This window comes from Protomyctophum parallelum (assembly GCF_964188405.1).
Source record: "Protomyctophum parallelum genome assembly, chromosome: 11".
Lineage (NCBI taxonomy): Eukaryota > Metazoa > Chordata > Actinopteri > Myctophiformes > Myctophidae > Protomyctophum > Protomyctophum parallelum.
In genome coordinates, this window is record NC_139707.1 from 34,690,636 (window position 1) to 34,710,415 (window position 19,780).

At 49.6% G+C, this 19,780-nt stretch overlaps 1 protein-coding gene across 1 annotated transcript in view; it reads right to left on the minus strand.

The window, feature by feature from the left end:
• LOC310866975 (tudor domain-containing protein 1-like) overlaps positions 1-19,780 on the minus strand; it is a gene marked incomplete at its 5' end in the record, with an annotated part of 32,939 nt that overhangs the window by 8,623 nt on the left and 4,536 nt on the right. Inside the window, 13 exons of the mRNA XM_083776769.1 lie at positions 301-408; positions 7,790-8,092; positions 8,376-8,564; positions 8,981-9,205; positions 10,328-10,498; positions 11,059-11,166; positions 11,655-11,831; positions 12,744-12,821; positions 13,563-13,737; positions 15,644-15,793; positions 16,933-17,115; positions 17,954-18,058; positions 18,665-18,731. Coding sequence (XP_083632895.1) covers positions 301-408; positions 7,790-8,092; positions 8,376-8,564; positions 8,981-9,205; positions 10,328-10,498; positions 11,059-11,166; positions 11,655-11,831; positions 12,744-12,821; positions 13,563-13,737; positions 15,644-15,793; positions 16,933-17,115; positions 17,954-18,058; positions 18,665-18,731 — 2,039 coding nt within the window. The remainder of the gene's footprint in view (positions 1-300; positions 409-7,789; positions 8,093-8,375; positions 8,565-8,980; positions 9,206-10,327; positions 10,499-11,058; positions 11,167-11,654; positions 11,832-12,743; positions 12,822-13,562; positions 13,738-15,643; positions 15,794-16,932; positions 17,116-17,953; positions 18,059-18,664; positions 18,732-19,780) is intronic.

A 19,780-nucleotide genomic window follows, 5' to 3' on the forward strand; every position in this document is an offset into this window, starting at 1 on the left:
CGACTGCCAATTATTGCAGACACTGAACCGAATTTTGCCGATGCCTGATCAGCTCTCGGCTTGGGCATGCCTGCAATCTGCAGGCCCCTCACGACTGATTTATGGACATTACCGAGGCTTCCAAATATGAACACAAGTAGTTTACATTTGTAGCCAAGCTGTATAATAGCATCCTTAAGACGCTGGTACTTAAGCACCTTGGTAAGTACCAGTACACACACACCCCTTTCAATGTGCTGTTCTATGTTAACAAATGAGGACGTAGCTTTGTTCAAGTGTTGGCCATCATTTTGGTCTCACCAGCAAACATAGCACAGCATGGCTCTCCCACTCTGGGCCTGACGGCGGCGCTGTCTGCCTCACAGTGCTGCTGCAACTCAGACCCCAGGTTCACCAGCTTCTGGAGGTCTGACACACACACACACACACACACACACACACACACACACACACACACACACACACACACACACACACACACACACACACACACACACACACACACACACACACACACACACACACACACACACACACACACACACACACACACACACACACACACACACACACACACACACACACACACACACACACACACACACACACACACACAGTATGATGAAATGTACTCTTTATTTGAATTAAAACAAAAAATAGCAGAACAAGTACCGGTACAAGCTTGTACAATTGCCTGACAGCAATGAAATGCCGTCTAAATCCTAAAAAAAGAAAAAACCTACAGTATGTTGCTATATACACAGTATAAATATAACTAAAATCTAAAATGATACAAATGCTTTCCTGGTTTTGATGGGTTCATTACTTTGCTGAAAATATGAACTACTGTACAGTACGTTGCACAAAGTTCAAATAGATTTGGTGTAGAGGGAAAATCCTCTACATACCAAATCTGTGTGGCGAAGAAGACCCAGTACAGTCCCCTGTGGGACCCCGCTCAACAAAGTATACTAGGAAGATACTCAAACAGGGCCGTGGTGGCTCAGGGGTAGAGTGGCTGGATGGTAACCACAAGGTCGCCAGTTAGAACCCCTGGCTCCTCCAGAGTCAGTGTGGAAGTGTCCTTGAGCAAGACACTGAACCGCCAATTGCTCCTGATGTGCTGGTTGGTGCCTTGCATGGTTTCCGCCGCCATCGGTGTACGAATGTGTGGGTGAATGTAATGCACAATCTATGTAAAGCGCCTTGGATAAAGGCGCTATAGAGCGTCGCAGTCCCACCCCCTCGAGAGACCCGGAAAATAAATCGATAGTTACGTATGTAACTACGGTTCTATGAGTCCTGAATGACCGCCAGAGGCGGTGCTTTAAGCACTGAATACGTCCCTTCGCGCATGCGCAGTCGAGTATTTTATACCAACAATGTCGGTTGACCCCGTGATGACCCGGAGTCGTCTATAACTTCCGGCAGTCGTCCGGGGCTCAGTCCCTACAGAATCTTCTCGCGAGAACACGAGGATTCTGAGTGACAAGAGTGCCTCTGGCGGTCATTCAGGACTCATAGAACCGTAGTTACATACGTAACTATCGTTCTATTTCGTCCCTGCTGACCGCCAGAGGCGGTGCTTTAAGCACTGAATGACTTATACCAGCCAAGTCACGAGGAATCCTGATTACAGACCTCAAAGGGTAGAACCGGAGGATTCGGGGAAGAGGGCCACGTCCACTGGGTGGGGAGTGGCAACATTCACCCTGTAGTACCTTGAGAAAGTGCCTGCCGAAGCCCATGAGGCGGCGGCACAAATGTCCTCCAAGGGCACCCCTCTCATGGCAGCCCATGATGTGGAAATGCTCCTTGTAGAGTGGCACCGTACCCCTGATGGTACGGGGAGGTTACTTGCCTCATAGGCGTGGCTGATTGTGTCTACAATCCAGTGGGACAGGCGCTGCTTGGAGGGAGCGCCGCCTTTGTTCACACCACTATGGCAAAAGAACAGCTGCTCTGCTCGCCTGATGCGTGCAGTAGCTTCAATGTAGGCTCTCAGGGCCCGGACTGGGCACAACAGCTCCAGTTTGTCTGTCAGCTCCCCAGGTGGGGGGTTGAATCGAGCCAGCCTGATAGGCCGGTTGAGGTGAGCCTGCGACAGCACCTTCGGGAGGAATGCTATGTTTGGCCACAGCGTGACCCCCGAGCCGTCTGCGTTCCACCTCAGACATGATTCGCTGACTGACAGAGCGTGCAGTTCACTGACACGCTTTGCCAATGTAATGGCCAGGAGAAGGGCTGTCTTGCATGACACCCACTTCAGCTCTGCCTGTGCCAAGGGTTCGAAGGTAGGCCCGCACAGGGCGTCCAGTACCCGGTTAAGGTCCCATGAGTATGAGAATGTGTGCTATAGAGCGGAGCGCACCACTTGCCGCTCCAGCACATTGCCGTGTTCGGCCCAGTAGACTGGCATAAACTTCATATGGGTCCCATCAGATTCAAGACATGTCGACACCCGTCTGTCTTGCGTCACGAGGAAGTATGTAGATCGGACTTCCCTTAGTGTGACTGAGGATATACAGCCTCTGTTGCGCCCTTGGGCAGGAGGACACATCACTCCTGGTCTGATAGTAGGGCTCTCGTCATGTTGCTGATAATGGCCATTTTGACCCGCCGGATATGGGGGGCTGGCGTCAGAAGGCACTGCACAGCCCGGAAAGTCACAGCCACAGTCAGGTCCCTGCGTGGGACGCCAGGGAACACGCTGGCCTCTAGTGTGGGCCGGCGGTGATACGCGAGCTCCGAGGGCAGTCAAGATGATTTCATCAATGTTGGAGCTCGGCCCTTTGGGAGGCGGGATGTGTCGTAGGCCTGCAAGCTGCAGCCTGGTCTTCCCCCCCTGGATGGTTCGCTCCGGCGATTCTCGCCCGGCTGAACCACCTAGTGCTCCTGGCTCCTCAGGGAGACTACGGAGAGTTGGCCTAGGCTCATCAGTCAAGCTTGACTGTGAAAACCCGACTTGGCGACGGGCTAGAGATACGATGGACATCAGCCGCCCACGCTCTGAGGACATGACGCCAATGCCTCCAGTGACACACCAAAGGTGACTGAGCCAGTATTAACGTTGCCACTATTAAGTGTGAACGGGAGGCCCCAGTGAGCAGGTTGTCTGTGCTCCTGCACTGGGGTCGAGGTCACCTAGCGTTCTGCCGCCGGGCCTCGTTGGGGAACACAATGAGGGATGCAATGACAGGCTTGGTGGCTGGCATGTAACCCAGGCCAGCCCTTATCGCCTTGTGCGTTCAAATCTATTAAAGTGTCACGTCGCAACGGGTTGTCTCAGGACACTTTTCCCAATCAGGGCAGGGCTGCCAGGATTTCACCATCGGTATAGAGATGGGAGAGGGCCCTGATCGTTCGCCCGGCAGGCCTGTAGCTGTCTCAGGTACAGGCGTGGGGGACGGCGAAGACAGCAAGAAGAAGGCGCTTGGAGGAGCCGACTGCCTGCTTTAGTATGCGTTCCACGGCTATGCGCATGAGCTGAGAAGTGGGAGGCCGGCTCTGATGCCTGGGAGGCACCGCCTTCTGCATCTTCCTCATAGTCATGGAAGTGCGTAGCTTAAGCTGTCGGGGAGAGCACATCAACCTCGAGTCAGTTGTGGCATCGGAGAGGTAGGCGCTTCGGCACCCTCCGAGGTGCCTAGGTGTTATCTGAAGTGAGCATGGCCCTCATGCGGGCCAACTCTGCAGATAGCTGAGCCCTCTCGGATCTGCTGTAGTCAGCGGTCAGACCTTTTCCTCCTGGCACACGGGGCAGGACCAAGGTCGGCTCACGGCTGAAGGAGAGCTTCACACGAGGTACAAAAGTGGGAGCTCTCCATTGTGGTGGCACCGGTTACTCTGGACCGGCCGGTGCACACAAGTCCCAACTAGCCCAGGGCGCGGACGCTACTGGTTGCTAGGTGTTGGCCATATGCTTGAGGGAGCGCATACGCTGTCTGTACCAGCAGAGGCTTTCGAGGTACGAAAGTGGGTGCTCTCCGTTGTGGTGGCACCGGTTCCTTTGGACCGGCCGGTGCACACCAGTCCCAACTAGCCCAGGGCGCGGACGCTACTGGTTTGCTAGGTGTTGGCCATATGCTGCAGGGAGGGGGCGCGTACGCTGCCTGTGCCAGCAGAGGCTTTAACTTAGATCGGCATATAATGACTTAATCGAAAAACTGAATGCTGCTATACCTGCCGCAGCATGTGAATATGCATTTACGTTTATGCAAATGCTCATTGCAGCACTTTGAGATTCAACCAGATGTAAAGTGCATCATAGAAACAGCACACAAACGTTGCTGTTAGATAGACTGTGCGACCTGCATGGTCGCGGTGGGGGAGGGGAGCTTTACGCTACCTGTACCCCCGGCGGAGGCTTACTTATAATTTATGATAATAAAGTAGCCTTCAGTCAAGGTTTGGACGCTGCTATGTAGCAGCTGTAGTGTTTCCTATGTGACCGTTTATCACGGCACTATGACGCTTATCCAAACTCCAGTGCATTATTATTTATGTTTGCTAGTCCAGAGCGAAACAAAAGACACTTCCAATACACTAGTCACGTGTGCACTACTACGCATTCATGCTGGGAGGAGGGAGCGCTACCGCTGCCTACCCCAGCCAGGTTCGGTTAAATAAACCGACACAAGCTAGTTTTGGAGAAAAGGCTACAACCGATAGCTCCACCGATAGGGGCCACCTGCTGAAGGAAGGGAGCGCGTACGCTGCCTGTATCAGCTGCAGCTAATGAACATAACAAGCTATACACCAATAGCTGTTAATAAATGCTTGAGCTAACAAACGATTAGTAGTAAGTAACATCAAGCTGGCCGTATGCTGGAGGAGCGGAGCGCATACGCTGCCTGCCCTGTACCAGCTGGGCCAACAAACAGTAAGGCAAGCTATATACAGATAGCTTTTTATCTTCAATAGTATAATAAGCGCTTGGGCTACAACTACAGGTAGCAGCGCCAGTTAGAGAGCTATGCTGGAGACCAGCTAGGCTACTAAAAAACAAGACAAGCTATAGCCTGTTCATAAACAGCTTTAACTTTAAGCTACTGGTAGCAGCTGTGAGCTACGCTGTCAGCAGCGCCAGATACTCTGTGCTGGGGACCAGCTGGGCTAATAGGACCTACAGGTACCCAGGGGCACTAATCCGACCTGTGGGAACAAACCAGGTTGCACCCACTGTATATGCAAAAAACTGTTAATGGAGCTTTGAGCTCCAGACATACTGGTAGCAGCTTCAGCTAGGCCCACTACTGGGGGCCAGCTGGGTTAACAACCAGACAGGCTATGTACACCAGTAACTGTTAATACTATTTTGCTACAAACTATACTGGTAGCAACATCAATACCCTGGGAGGACGCAGGAAGCTGCTCCTGTACCGGGCTGATAATAACAACAATACAGCTATTCGCAAAAGCAGTTAAGCTTGAATGCTGCCAATATCGGTATATGGCTTTGGCCAGCAAGGCTCTTGCCATCACCAGCAGGGGCTAAACAAAGCTTAAAAAGTAGCGTGTTTAACAAACGAAGGTAATATGACAGTGTTCTTATCCTTCGGCAAGTCTTATAGTCGCTTATAATAAGCGCTAGCGTTCACAGTCGAACAGACCTCGTATGCAGAGCAGGGAGGCGGCGCGAACGCAGCCTTTACCCACACACAGGAGGTTATGCCATGATAAGTATATGATATCATATGAACGTCTGTTTAGCGGGGATAGCGCCGCTTTAAACGATAACGTATCTTCTGTCCGGGGAGGGTTTTGTTAGCCTTCATTACCGGCGAGAGAGATTGGACGCTCCTGCGTCCACGTGACATGGGTTGTCACCGAGTGCCTCCCTCAGATGTTGGGGGCCAAGGCACCCAGGGCAGAGGTCATGCCCATCCTCTGGCCGCAGAGGAGCCTGGCAGGAGGTGCACAGGTGGTGGCGGGGTTCGTCCATTGGAAACCCGCAGATGTAGCCCAGAGCGCGGACGCTAGTGGTCGCTAGGGGTGGAGCCGTAAACTGGTAGGAAGGGAGCGCGGACGCTGCCTGTGCCAGTAGAGGCTACTGTAGCTGCTAAAGGCCGCTTAGCTGGAGGGAGGGGGCGCGCACGCCGCCTATGCCAGGTAAGGGGTGCTCTAGCAGAGACCAGTATATATGATATATATATAATGATATAGTTATACATATATAATTTCAGAAAAACCAACCTATAAAGTGGCAATGGCTCTGTGCCGAAATTAAAGTACACTATTTGAGAACAAGTGACTAAATCAGTCAAGCCAATTCATATAACCGGGGTTACTGACGTAACCTCGCGGTGGTGCTATATAGCTGGCCAGTGCCAGCAAAGACTCATTCAGAGAGGCAGAGTAATATAGCAGTAAATAAGTACACTTATAAGTAGTATAAGTATAAGTATAAGTAGTATAAGTATAAGTAGTAAGCAAATAATAATAGCGTCGACTCACGTGCTGGGAGCGGGTAGCGCTAACGCTTGCCGTCACTAGCACTGCGGCGCAGCCTTCGTGGGAAAACAAGACAGCGTAAGCTGTCAAAGAGAACGAGCTATCCGTTCACTTTGACGGGTGCTAAACGGGACGCTCAGGTCGCCGTTTGTAGCACGCGGCGGTGCTATATAGCTGGCCAGTGCCAGCAAAGACTCGCTCAGAGAGGCAGAGTAATATAGCAGTAGATAAGTACACTTATAAGTATAAGTAGTATAAGTATAAGTAGTATAGGTAAGTAGTAAACAAATAATACTAGCGTCGACTCACGTGCTGGGAGCGGGTAGTGCTAACGCTTGCCGTCACCAGCACTGCGGCGCAGCCTTCGTGGGAAAACAAGACAGCGTAAGCTGTCAAAGAGAACGAGCTATCCGTTCAACTTTGACGGGTGCTAAAACGGGACGCTCAGGTCGCCGTTTGTAGCACGCGACCGTGTGTGTTGCAGGGAAGCAGCGCGCACGCAGCCTATGCGAACAGGGGTTGTCTGCTTACCTTGTTCCCACGGGGAAAGAAGACGATGTGAAGCCCAGCTCCACTCGAAAACGATACAATAATAGTAGTATTAAGTCGCAGTCCCTGGAGGGCGAACGCACGCGTCACAGCTCCGACCAACAATGGTCGCGGGACTACCGGCGACTTAGTAGTAGCAAAGCAATAGTTCTGTTATCGTGCAGTTTAATTCTGCTGTAGAACTCTGTGCTATGTACAACTTGCGCAAAGCGAGAAGAAATTAGGGACTGAGCCCCGGACGACTGCCGGAAGTTATAGACGACTCCGGGTCATCACGGGGTCAACCGACATTGTTGGTATAAAATACTCGACTGCGCATGCGCGAAGGGACGTATTCAGTGCTTAAAGCACCGCCTCTGGCGGTCAGCAGGGACGAAATAGAACCATGTTTTTCCTCATAGACTTTTCAGAAAGTATTTATTTAAAGAAGTTTACGCCGCGGACAAAAACAACTCTTGTCGTGACCAATCATGACAACAAACACAATTTTTCGGGCCAAACAAAGAATTAGAAAGTAGAAAAAAACGGCAGGTTACAACACTTTTTTTTGTTGTTTTTCATCTTTGTAATTATTTGTTTGGTCCAAAATATTGTGTGTTGTCATGATTTGTCACGACAAGAGTTGGCTTCGTACGGCGCTTATAAGGTCTTTAAATAAATACGTTTTGAAAAGCCTATGGAGAAAATGAATGGAGAATCCTTTCCTGGGCCACTCGTCGTTTTGAAAGGGGGCGGGACTGTGACGCTCTAGTCTATATAGATGCACTATGACTTTAGAGGTGTTTACCTTCGGGGTTGTACAGGTAACAGTGGAAGTCTCCTGGGTTCTCCGCCACGCTGCCCACTACCGGCACCGCCTGGCCGTCGCTGGGCAGCTCGGCACAGTACCACAGCAGGGGCGGGGCCTCCGGGGGGACGGCCTCGGCACGGGGAGGGGCCTCCGGGACGGCCTCGGCACGGGGCGGGGCCTCCACGGGTGTGGGAGGTGCAGCGCAGCGCGCTTCCTCAACGGGCAGAGTCGCACGGCGTGCTTCGACAGGTGCAGCTGCGCTGATGCGTGGTGCTTCAACGGGCGTGGCTGCATGGCGTGCTTCAATAGATAGATAGATAGATAGATACTTTATTTGTCCTTTCGGAAATTTGTTTTGTGCACAGCAGTCATCAGGACATACATAAAACATAATATGGAAACAAACAGATCACACAGTACATAGACAATAAAGAAACAATGTCAACAGAAGGCCACCAGTCATAGTTCCAAGAGGCATCACATCACACTTTATGCACGGAACTGAGACGGAGCCTGCTTGTTCATAAGTCCTATGGGAACAAACGACCTTGAGGCCCTAGCCTGCAGGGAAGGTACCATGTACCTGTAATGGCCGGGGTCGCAGGGCGTGCTTCAACGGGCGGAGTCGCAGGGCGTGCTTCAACGGGCGGAGTCGCAGGGCGTGCATCAACGGGCGGAGTTGCAGGGCGTGCGTCAATGGGCGGAGTTGCAGTGCGTGCGACGATGGGTTTTGGTGCAGCTTCAACGCCATTTTGTGCATCTGCAGAATTGGCTGCATAAAAGACAGAAGTGAGATTTGACCCAAAGCTCCCAGGAAGGGCTACCATGTACAGCTAAATGCTACTGTAGCGTGTTTAAAGACACGAGGCCAGCCGGTTGCACCACGGTGGATTCGCACCCACAACCTCTGTGGTGGTGGTGGTGCAAAATAGTCTAATGGCAGTTATTGTTGGTTAAACAGAACTGTATTCTTTATTCATATGTTCCAATGTCCCCCAACCCTTTCCCCTCCATATGCTGCTATAAGGACTCCTATTGTGCAACATCTGTCTCTCTATGAACTAATGGTAATTTGTTTTTAAAAGTGGATTTTAGATTTAAAATCACAATTATTTGTGTGACAATGAATCGTAAACTTAAATGTGTAAATGGTGACAGCCCTAAACATGTGTGGAGTCATGTGGTTACTGTGGGCGTGGCCGTCAGTGTCCGTGCCGAGCGGCGCGGCGAGGCGGAGGTTGAGCAGCAGCTCGGCCACGTCGGTGTGAGGGTCACTGCTGCTGTCCACCATGGCCAGCAGGGCGGTGGTGTCGCGCTTCCCCACCACCTTCACGCGCAGCATGCGGTTGGACACGGCCTGGCTCAGCGCCAGGAGGCACTCATCGGACCACAGCTCTCCCGCTGCTCGCACGCCTGGAGAACAAGAGAACCAGGGAGAGCATTAAAGGGACACTTCACCCTTTTTGCAAAACAATATATGTTAATGACGTTTAGAAGCTTTAGAACACTTTCCTGGGGGTCTTTATGTATGTAATATGTGGTTTTAGATATTTTAGATTGTAGCAGTGAGCCCGGTGTCTCTGATGTCATGGACACTGGGCTCACTTCCTTCCTGGACTACAATTTGTCTCAGTAAGACAGCTCTCCCCCTATCCACAAGGAGGAGCAGTGCACCAAAGAATTATGGGAATTGTAGTCCAGGAAGGTAGTGAGACCAGTGTCCATGACATCAGAGACACTGTGCTCACTGCTACAATCTAAAATATCTAAAACCACATAAAGACCCCCCGGAAAGTGTTCTAAAGCTTCTAAACGTCATTAACATATATTTTTTTGCAAAAAGGGTGAAGTGTCCCTTTAAGCAACTAGTCCACTAGTTTAAATCCACTAGTCGACCTTGTTGGTACTAGTTGACGAGTACCAACTCACGATTTTGTAGATTATAGTTATAGTCACCAATGTACACAGTTTTTAAATGTACAAATATTTATTTGCACTTCCGCCTTTATCGGGATACACGTCTCTCCAATGAACTGCAACGGCCAGTGAGGCATCTATTTTTTATAATATCTATGGTCTTACCTGCCAAAGGCACAGGGGATGGCCTGCATGGGGGGGATGGCCTGCCAGGGCACAGGGGATGGCCTGCATGGGGGGATGGCCTGCCAGGGCACAGGGGATGGCCTGCATGGGGGGATGGCCTGCCAGGGAACAGGGGATGGCCTGCATGGGGGGATGGCCTGCCAGGGAACAGGGGATGGCCTGCATGGGGGGATGGCCTGCCAGGGAACAGGGGATGGCCTGCATGGGGGGATGGCCTGCCAGGGAACAGGGGATGGCCTGCATGGGGGGATGGCCTGCCAGGGAACAGGGGATGGCCTGCATGGGGGGATGGCCTGCCAGGGAACAGGGGATGGCCTGCCAGGGAACAGGGGATGGCCTGCATGGGGGGATGGCCTGCCAGGGAACAGGGGATGGCCTGCCAGGGAACAGGGGATGGCCTGCATGGGGGGATGGCCTGCATGGGGGTCTTACCTGCCAGGGCACAGGGGATGGCCTGCATGGGCAGAGCCAAGAGCTCGGCGCTGATGGGCCTCAGGCAGCCCAGCTCCACCTCCTCAGAGATACCATGGTCGATGTATCCGACGCACACATGGTCCTCGGAGGAGTACGCCAGAACCTTGGCCCGGTACCACTGCTTGTCTTCTGCGGGGGGGGGGGGGGGGGGAGAGAAAGAGATCGAGACACTGATTGAAGAAGATTGATCACATCATCATAAGAGTTATTTTATTGCTGTACGGACAATTCACTTAAAAATAACTTAAATGAGATGTGACTTGCGTCATGTTTCAGTTGAAAATATAATTTCTGTAAGGTGAAATGATTGGATAATGAATTAGCTTCTGGACGGGAACCCCTTTTGGTGTTTTAACTAAGCATTGTGTTATACTTTAGCTATTAAAAAAAAGCAGATCTACAAGCTCATAGCACGCCACCGAGTGGCACGCTACAAGCTTGTAGGTCTGCTATTTTTGAAAAATCTTTATAATGTTGCGCAAATCATTGAATATATATTTCAGAGCGAACATTTTTTACTAAAATATTTGCTTCTGGGGGGTTCCTGGAACTACATATTTTGAGATGGGGATCCATGGCCCAAAAGCAATAATTCTGGGGGTCCTTGACATGAAACAGGTTGAGCACCACTGACATAGAAACATGAGTTTTTCAGAAGAATGTTAGGATTTTGAAGTGGTTATTGTTACCTGAGGACAGGGAGCAGCACATGGTTCCAGGGGCCGGTCTGAAGTTGTGGTTGGCTGGAATCTGGCTGCAGTGTTCCCTCAGAGCCAACTGCTGCTCGTAGATCACAACTACAAAACACAACCTTTCACTTCATAGACCGTTGTTTCACTTTTAATGTATTTAATATTCAAATGCGACCACTAATTTTGCACCGTCCCATATTAGTCACTTAGAACAGTGGTTCCCAAAGTGGGGTCCGGGGACCCCCAGGGGTACCTGAGGGAGTTCCAGGGGGTCCCCAGCTAAATGACAGTTTGGAACCAAATGGACCCTTATGGGTCTGTAACTCTGAGTGTACATTCATGAGTTAAATTACCATTGATTTTACAATATAAATCGGGGGTCCCAGAGATAGAAATGCCATTAAATGGGGGGTAGCCTAATGCATGTCAAACTCGGGTTCCTTGAAATTAAACGGGTTGAGAATCACAGCTAAAGCCGTAAAAATCTTTAGGCATATGTTTTCAAATGGGGGTCCGCGGGTCAATTAGTGTCAATTTGGGGGGTCCTTGACATGAAAGTTTGGGAACCACTGGCTTAGAAGAAAATGACTCACCAGCGTTGTCCAGCTTCTGACAGATCATGTCGTGGGGCGACAGGAGGTTAGTGACCACGGCATCGAAGGTGTCGCCCACACACAGGGTCAGCGGCTCGGGGGGCTGGGCCCCCAGATTCTCGTCCTTCCCGTTGGACAGGCGCTTGTAGTTCTCCAGCGAGGCGCTCAGCAACGAGTCTGAAGACAGAAAGAAAGAAACGTCTTCCTATGAAGTTTGAAAACAATGGCGTGACGTTAAGCTTTTTAGTCTCACTGGAGCACTTAACCCATTTTGACCTGAGATCAGATTCTAAAAAGGTCTTCTACATCCTGACATTTTTCCGAAAAAGCCATGTTTCTATGTCAGTGGTTCTTCAATTTAAAAAAAATAGACCTACAAGCTCGTAGCGCGCCACTCGGTGGCCCAAAAAATGGGACGAGTCTGAAGACAGAAAGAAAGAAACCTCTTCCTATGAAGTCTAAAAAGCTTAACGTCATGTCATTGTTTCCACTAGTCTCACTGGAGCCACTCTCAACTTTATCCCATCAAGAGTCGATGCACTGATCCGATCTGTTAATGCCCAGTTTTCACATTATTTCACACCAGATTTGACGTTAAAGCCCTCCCTGCTAGCCTAAAAATAGACTTTGCATTGCGCCACAATTTCCCAGAAGCCCAGAGAAGCTATTGTGTGAGACTAGCAGGATGCACGTGATGTATCCTACTATGTCAGAGAGAAACCATGTAAGTCTTAAAAGTTATCAAAAAAAACAGCAAATTAGACAATGAAAACGTAACTCGTGTAAGTACAATAATAAACTAACTCAGTGGACTTGTGGCTGGGGAGTTCGGGTCATACCAAAAGGCAAAGACTATGAAAATGGTACCAATGGCCTCCTCCGGCATCAAGGGTTGGACTGGGGGGTCTAGTCCCTGTGATATGCTAGCGTCATATCCAGGGGTGTAGTTGTACCTCATATGCTATCATATCATTGTGTGTGTGTGTGTGTGTGTGTGTGTGTGTGTGTGTGTGTGTGTGTGTGTGTGTGTGTGTGTGTGTGTGTGCGCGCACGCGCGCGCGCGCGCGCGCGCGCGTGCAGACAACTCACTGATGTCTGGTTCAGAGGGTTTTTTTGTCTCCTTGGCAGCATAGCCCTGGTCCAACAGGAACGTGCTCAGGTGTTTACCTACGAGGAATCAAGGGAAGACGATGTTCTTTGGTTATTGTTGTCATTATGTGCACATTATTACATTATTATCATAGAATATAATACTACTTATGAGGAAATGTAATGGAAATACTATATGGAAGGAGGCCAGCCTAGTCTGTCCGAAACATGTTTGAGAACTACTGGTTTAGAAGGCTTAATGGGTAAACTCATTTTGGGTGGGAACCCATTTTGGTGTTAGCATCATGTTGTGCTTTAGCTATTGAAAAATAGCAGATCTACAAGCTTGTAGGTCTGCTATTTTTGAAAAATCGAAGAGCGACTGACATAGAAGACATTTTTTTTAATCTGATCTCAGGTCAGAATGGAAAACTGTCAGTGTGTAGAAGACATTTTTAGAATCTGATCTCAGGTCAGAATGGGTTAATGGGTTAACCCATTCTGAATGGGAACCCATTTTGGTGTTAGCATCATGTTATGCTTTAGCTATTGAAAAATAGCAGATCTACAAGCTCTGGGGGAGCCGGGGTTCGAACTGGCAACCTTACGGTTACCATCCAGGCACTCTACCCCTGAGCCACCGCCGCCCCTAGTGGCGCGCTACGAGCTTGTAGGTCTGCTATTTTTGAAAAATCGAAGAACGACTGACATTTTTAGAATCTGATCTCAGGTCAGAATGGGTTAATCAGACCAGTGCGTGTCCAGTGGAAACCTCGTATGAATCTGATCTCAGGTCAGAATGGGTTAAAAGGAACTGACCAAAGGCTGACAGCAGGATGTCCACGGTGAAGGCGTGTCCATTCTCTGATATGTCCATCACGTTGACCGGGAGACACTTGCCGCTCATCACCTGCTTCACAGCCATGCAACACTCCCTGGTCCAGCTGGTACCGCCAGCCACTGGTACCACCCCGGACAGACAGCACTCCAGAACCTGTGACCCAAAACCCAGCAGAGTGGAGTTTAGATTATGGTGAGCAGACCGGTAGGACCAGGTGTAGGCGTAAACCTCAGTAATTGCTGCGCCCAAGGAACCTCTCCGTGGATTCATGTATAATAATAATAATAAAAACTTTATTTGTATAGCACCTTTCATGACATGAAATGCAGCTCAAAGTGCTTTACAGAGCAATGGAGAAAAAAAGAAAAAAAAAGCAAGGCATAAACATTAAAAAACAAGAGCAGTAATGCAATACAGTGAGGACATGAATAACAAAAAATAAAGATCAATTAAAAGCAATGTTGTAGAAGTGGGTCTTGAGCTGTGCTTTAAAAATGTATACAGAGGCTGCTTGACGAAGGTACAGTGGGAGCTTGTTCCATGCCGTCGGCCCGTAGAAGCAAAAAGCTGCTTCACCGTATTTTTTAGTTGCCATTCTTTTAGGCAAAGCGAGCAGGCCAGCAGTGGAAGACCTTCGGTTTCCACTGCTGGGCGGTTTGGGACATATTTTGGCAGGAAGTCATGTAGGTAGGAAGGTGCGAGACCATTGAGAGCTTTATAAACAAGTAAAAGAAATGACATAGTCAGATGCACCACGGTACATTCGAACACACAACCACTGTTGCGTGGAAACCTCATACCGTATATTGTACCGAATGTAAGACGACTCTGATTATAAGACGACCCCCATTTTCCAAGACTCATTTGTGGGAAAAGAACATTGAATGTCAAATAGTCTAGTCCTCCATTATAATACGACCGTATGATATTTCCATCAGAGAAAAAAAACATCTTGGCCAATAGGAGAGTATATCCAAATCAAAAGATGGACACGGTGGAAGCTGTGGATGTACTCACACAGGGAGGCATGGTCAGTAGGGTGAATGTACTCACACAGGGAGTCATGGTCAGTAGGGTGAATGTACTCACACAGGGAGGCATGGTCAGCAGGGTGAATGTACTCACACAGGGAGGCATGGTCAGTAGGGTGAATGTACTCACACAGGGAGTCATGGTCAGTAGGGTGAATGTACTCACACAGGGAGGCATGGTCAGCAGGGTGAATGTACTCACACAGGGAGGCATGGTCAGCAGGGTGAATGTACTCACACAGGGAGGCATGGTCAGTAGGGTGAATGTACTCACACAGAGGCATGGTCAGTAGGGTGAATGTACTCACACAGGGAGGCATGGTCAGTAGGGTGAATGTACTCACACAGGGAGGCATGGTCAGTAGGGTGAATGTACTCACACAGGGAGGCATGGTCAGTAGGGTGGATGTACTCACACAGGGAGGCATGGTCAGTAGGGTGGATGTACTCACACAGGGAGGCATGGTCAGCAGGGTGAATGTACTCACACAGGGAGGCATGGTCAGTAGGGTGAATGTACTCACACAGGGAGGCATGGTCAGTAGGGTGAATGTACTCACACAGGGAGGCATGGTCAGTAGGGTGGATGTACTCACACAGGGAGGCATGGTCAGTAGGGTGAATGTACTCACACAGGGAGGCATGGTCAGCAGGGTGAATGTACTCACACAGGGAGGCATGGTCAGTAGGGTGAATGTACTCACACAGGGAGGCATGGTCAGTAGGATAAATGTACTCACACAGGGAGGCATGGTCAGTAGGGTGAATGTACTCACACAGGGAGGCATGGTCAGCAGGGTGAATGTACTCACACAGGGAGGCATGGTCAGTAGGGTGAATGTACTCACACAGGGAGGCATGGTCAGTAGGGTGAATGTACTCACACAGGGAGGCATGGTCAGTAGGGTGAATGTACTCAGACAGGGAGGCATGGTCAGTAGGGTGAATGTACTCACACAGGGAGGCATGGTCAGCAGGGTGAATGTACTCACACAGGGAGGCATGGTCAGTAGGGTGAATGTACTCACACAGGGAGGCATGGTCAGTAGGGTGACCGGGAGAGGTTTGATCAGGTCTCTGTCCAGAGGAACGTCCTCCTCGTTACCAAAGTCCACATAGAGGACAGTGGCCTTCTTCTGGTCGGAGGACACAGACAGGACAACACCTCTGTACCAATTCTGTACACACACACACACACACACACACACACACACACACACACACACACACACACACACACACACACACACAGAAGTCAAAAGGTTTAAGAAATATGCCAAGATTGTTAGTTAGAACAAGTCATGATTGGACTAGAGAATGTAAGTGATTTAGTGTGTGTGTGTCCCTCACCCCATCCATGGAGAACTGCACAGTGCACACCTCTCCCAGGCTGGGGGTGTGTGTGTGTGTGTGTGTGTGTGTGTGTGTGTGTGTGTGCGCCTCACCCCATCCATAGAGAACTGCACGGTGCACACCTCTCCCAGGCTGGGGGTGTATGTGTGTGTGTGTGTGTGTGTGTGTGTGTGTGTGTGTGTGTGCGTGCGTGCTCGCCTCACCCCATCCATGGAGAACTGCACGGTGCACACCTCTCCCAGGCTGGGGGTGTATGTGTGTGTGTGTGCGCGCCTCACCCCATCCATGGAGAACTGCACGGTGCACACCTCTCCCAGGCTGGGGGTGTATGTGTGTGTGTGTGTGTGTGTGCGTGCGCGCCTCACCCCATCCATGGAGAACTGCACGGTGCACACCTCTCCCAGGCTGGGGGTGTATGTGTGTGTGTGTGTGTGTGTGCGTGCGCGCCTCACCCCATCCATGGAGAACTGCACGGTGCACACCTCTCCCAGGCTGGGGGTGTATGTGTGTGTGTGTGTGTGTGTGCGTGCGCGCCTCACCCCATCCATGGAGAACTGCACGGTGCACACCTCTCCCAGGCTGGGGGTGTATGTGTGTGTGTGTGTGTGTGTGCGTGCGCGCCTCACCCCATCCATGGAGAACTGCACGGTGCACACCTCTCCCAGGCTGGGGGTGTATGTGTGTGTGTGTGTGCGCGCCTCACCCCATCCATGGAGAACTGCACGGTGCACACCTCTCCCAGGCTGGGGGTGTATGTGTGTGTGTGTGTGTGTGTGCGTGCGCGCCTCACCCCATCCATGGAGAACTGCACGGTGCACACCTCTCCCAGGCTGGGGGTGTATGTGTGTGTGTGTGTGTGTGTGCGTGCGCGCCTCACCCCATCCATGGAGAACTGCACGGTGCACACCTCTCCCAGGCTGGGGGTGTATGTGTGTGTGTGTGTGTGTGTGCGTGCGCGCCTCACCCCATCCATGGAGAACTGCACGGTGCACACCTCTCCCAGGCTGGGGGTGTAGGAGGTGGAGGGGGGCTCGTTGCTGGTGGTCTGCTGCAGCGCTGTGGCGATGCTCTTCATGTTCTCAGACACCTGGGGGTCCTGAGGGAGCACGAAGAACCTGCTGGGGCTGCTGAACTCTGCCACCATGCCCTAGACACACACAGAGACACACACACACACAGCAGGCACACACACACACAGGCACGCACACACACACACACACACACACAGAGACACACACACACACACGCACGCACAGGCACACGCACACACACACACGTCAGTATCGCTATTCCGTGGCAGTGTTACTTAAACTGGCTGCCACAGCCACGCCTCCTTGAAGTTTTGTAGTCTTTTTCTGTACTTTTCAAGATTCCAGAGGAAATTCTGTTAAGTTTCTCAGAAAGACCTCAGGTTTAAAGCTGCAATAAGCAATAATATGTCAAAATTTGAATGAGAGCCAGCCATTGGTCGATTTGCCTGTCTACTTCCTGATTGGTTAGTCATTGCGACCAGGTTTTTTTTTTTTTACCAATGACAAAGCTTCTAGGTACATCTTTGAATGCAGATTGCGGCCCCTAGATGTGTCACAGAGACACAACATTTTTTGGGAGCGTTCTACCCATTGGCTGTCTGAATGTCATTAAAATGTTGACATATTATTGCTCATAGCAGCTTTAAGGCTGTCTTTCATGAAACTGTGTTTGAAGGTCTAAATGGGAAACCATAACATCTAAACGTCTAATTCTAAACCTAACCCCAACATGAATCTATTTTTAAGCAATGAAACAAAACAATTTATTCATAGCTAAGCAGTGTTAAGAGGACCATTGGTTGTACGGCTACATACTGTAGTGTTAGTGAACTGGGGACTGCAGACGGAAATTAGCAAGTTTTGCTAAATCTGGTATATTTACACTGCATTTATAATGTAATGTTCATCAATATACACTGTCACTGTCCCGACCAAATAAAGTAAAGTAAATACCTTCATTTCTGTTCCTTTGGCGATGCCATGGGATTTCAGGTCCTTCAGGTAGATCCGCTGAGGGGAGGGGCTTCGCTGGGGGGTGGCGTCATCACTGACACTCCGCTAAACCAGACAAGCACATTATATACAAAATTAAATGTGCACTAATATACATTAAACGCATTTTTAACACCCAAGATGATCAATTAAGATCCATATTTGTCTTGTGAATTGTGTGCATCTGTGTAGGTCAAGTTCTAAAACCATACTGTTGTTAACTATTGCTTTCTGTATAAAATACAGGGAAAGTTAAAAAAAGAGGGGCCGGTACCGTCCTAAAGTCAGCTCTTCGGTGCTAATGAAAATTTCGAACGAGCCGAAATCATTTCAGCACTACAGCGCCGAAACAGCGGTAAAATAAGAGTATGAATCGGCCCCAAGTCAAGAAAGACACTCACTCACTCACAGTCAGTCTCACTCTCTCTCTCTCACACAAAAAAGGTTGTAGTTTTCTGGTTCTCATATATACAAACAGTTGTAGTTTTCTGGTTCTCACACACAACCAGTTGTAGTTTTCTGGTTCTCATATACAAACAGTTGTAGTTTTCTGGTTCTCATATACAAACAGTTGTAGTTTTCTGGTTCTCATATACAAACTGTTGTAGTTTTCTGGTTCTCATATACAAAGTGTCTCTTCCTCAGCAAAAGAGACACCAGTCCTGGTTGTACCTGTGGCTGCAGAGGTGCATCTCTCTCCCCCATCGCTGCTGCTGAACCCGGGCTCTCCTGAGTATTACTGTTAATACACAAAATACAACAAATCAGAATAAACTGCAGGATCTCTGAAGGTCGCATGAAGAGGGCCTGCCATGTGGCAGCTTATTTTTTTTGTGAAAATCAAAGATACATTCTATTTTATTTTTTAATCACGATTTTGTAACCCATTTTTCACCCGTGTGTCAATTATCTAATGTGATCCTGGGCTCTACACACCCTCCGCCAACCTGGGGAGAGCAACGGACTTAACTCATGCTTCCTTCATGCTTGAGTGTCCAAGTTGCTCCTTTACACCTGACAGGGGGGAGTTTCCCTGGTTGGACGTAGCGTGTGGAAGGAACACGTTATTCCAACCAGTTCTATTGAACCGCGATACTCACCCCTCAATAAGTAGTAAATAAGTAAATAATTGGTACTAGGGAACAATTTGGTTCCATTTGTCTCAAGAGTAAAATTAACACTCAACTCACAATGTAGAGTGGTCCTAGCAATGAAGTAAAACCACTATGAAATGGGTGTTCGTGGCCCATCTGACACTGAAAATAGCCAATCTATAGGCTTAAAGTGACGCATTGTAAGCTTGTAGATCAGCTATTTTGAAATTACACTAGATGTAATTTATATTTTTCGTCCTACCCATTTAGGACTGAGGCCGATAAAAAAATCCTGACCTAAGTCTTCAGAAAAACTTCTAATTAAAAATAAATAAATAAATGATGCCGCTAGATACTGTACATCAGGGGTACTCAACTGGTGGACCGCGGTCCGCGACCGGACCGCGACCGGACCGCGGTCCGCGACCGGACCGAGGACCACCCAAAAAGAAAGTTAAAAAGTTAATAATATAAATAACATCAGATGGTACATTTCTCATGTGAAATTGCTGCAAAGGCCCCCAAAATGTCCCCCAAGGGCCCCCAAAAATCTGGCGCGCGCTATGCGCGCGCACAGTGTGGCCTGCCAGGGCGTATAACTCCCGGCCTGATTTGGAGTTCCACTCCGGGCCTGCACTCTGCACCCCATTATTGGTTGGGTGGAAGGCGATCTGATTTGTATAAGCTTGGCTTG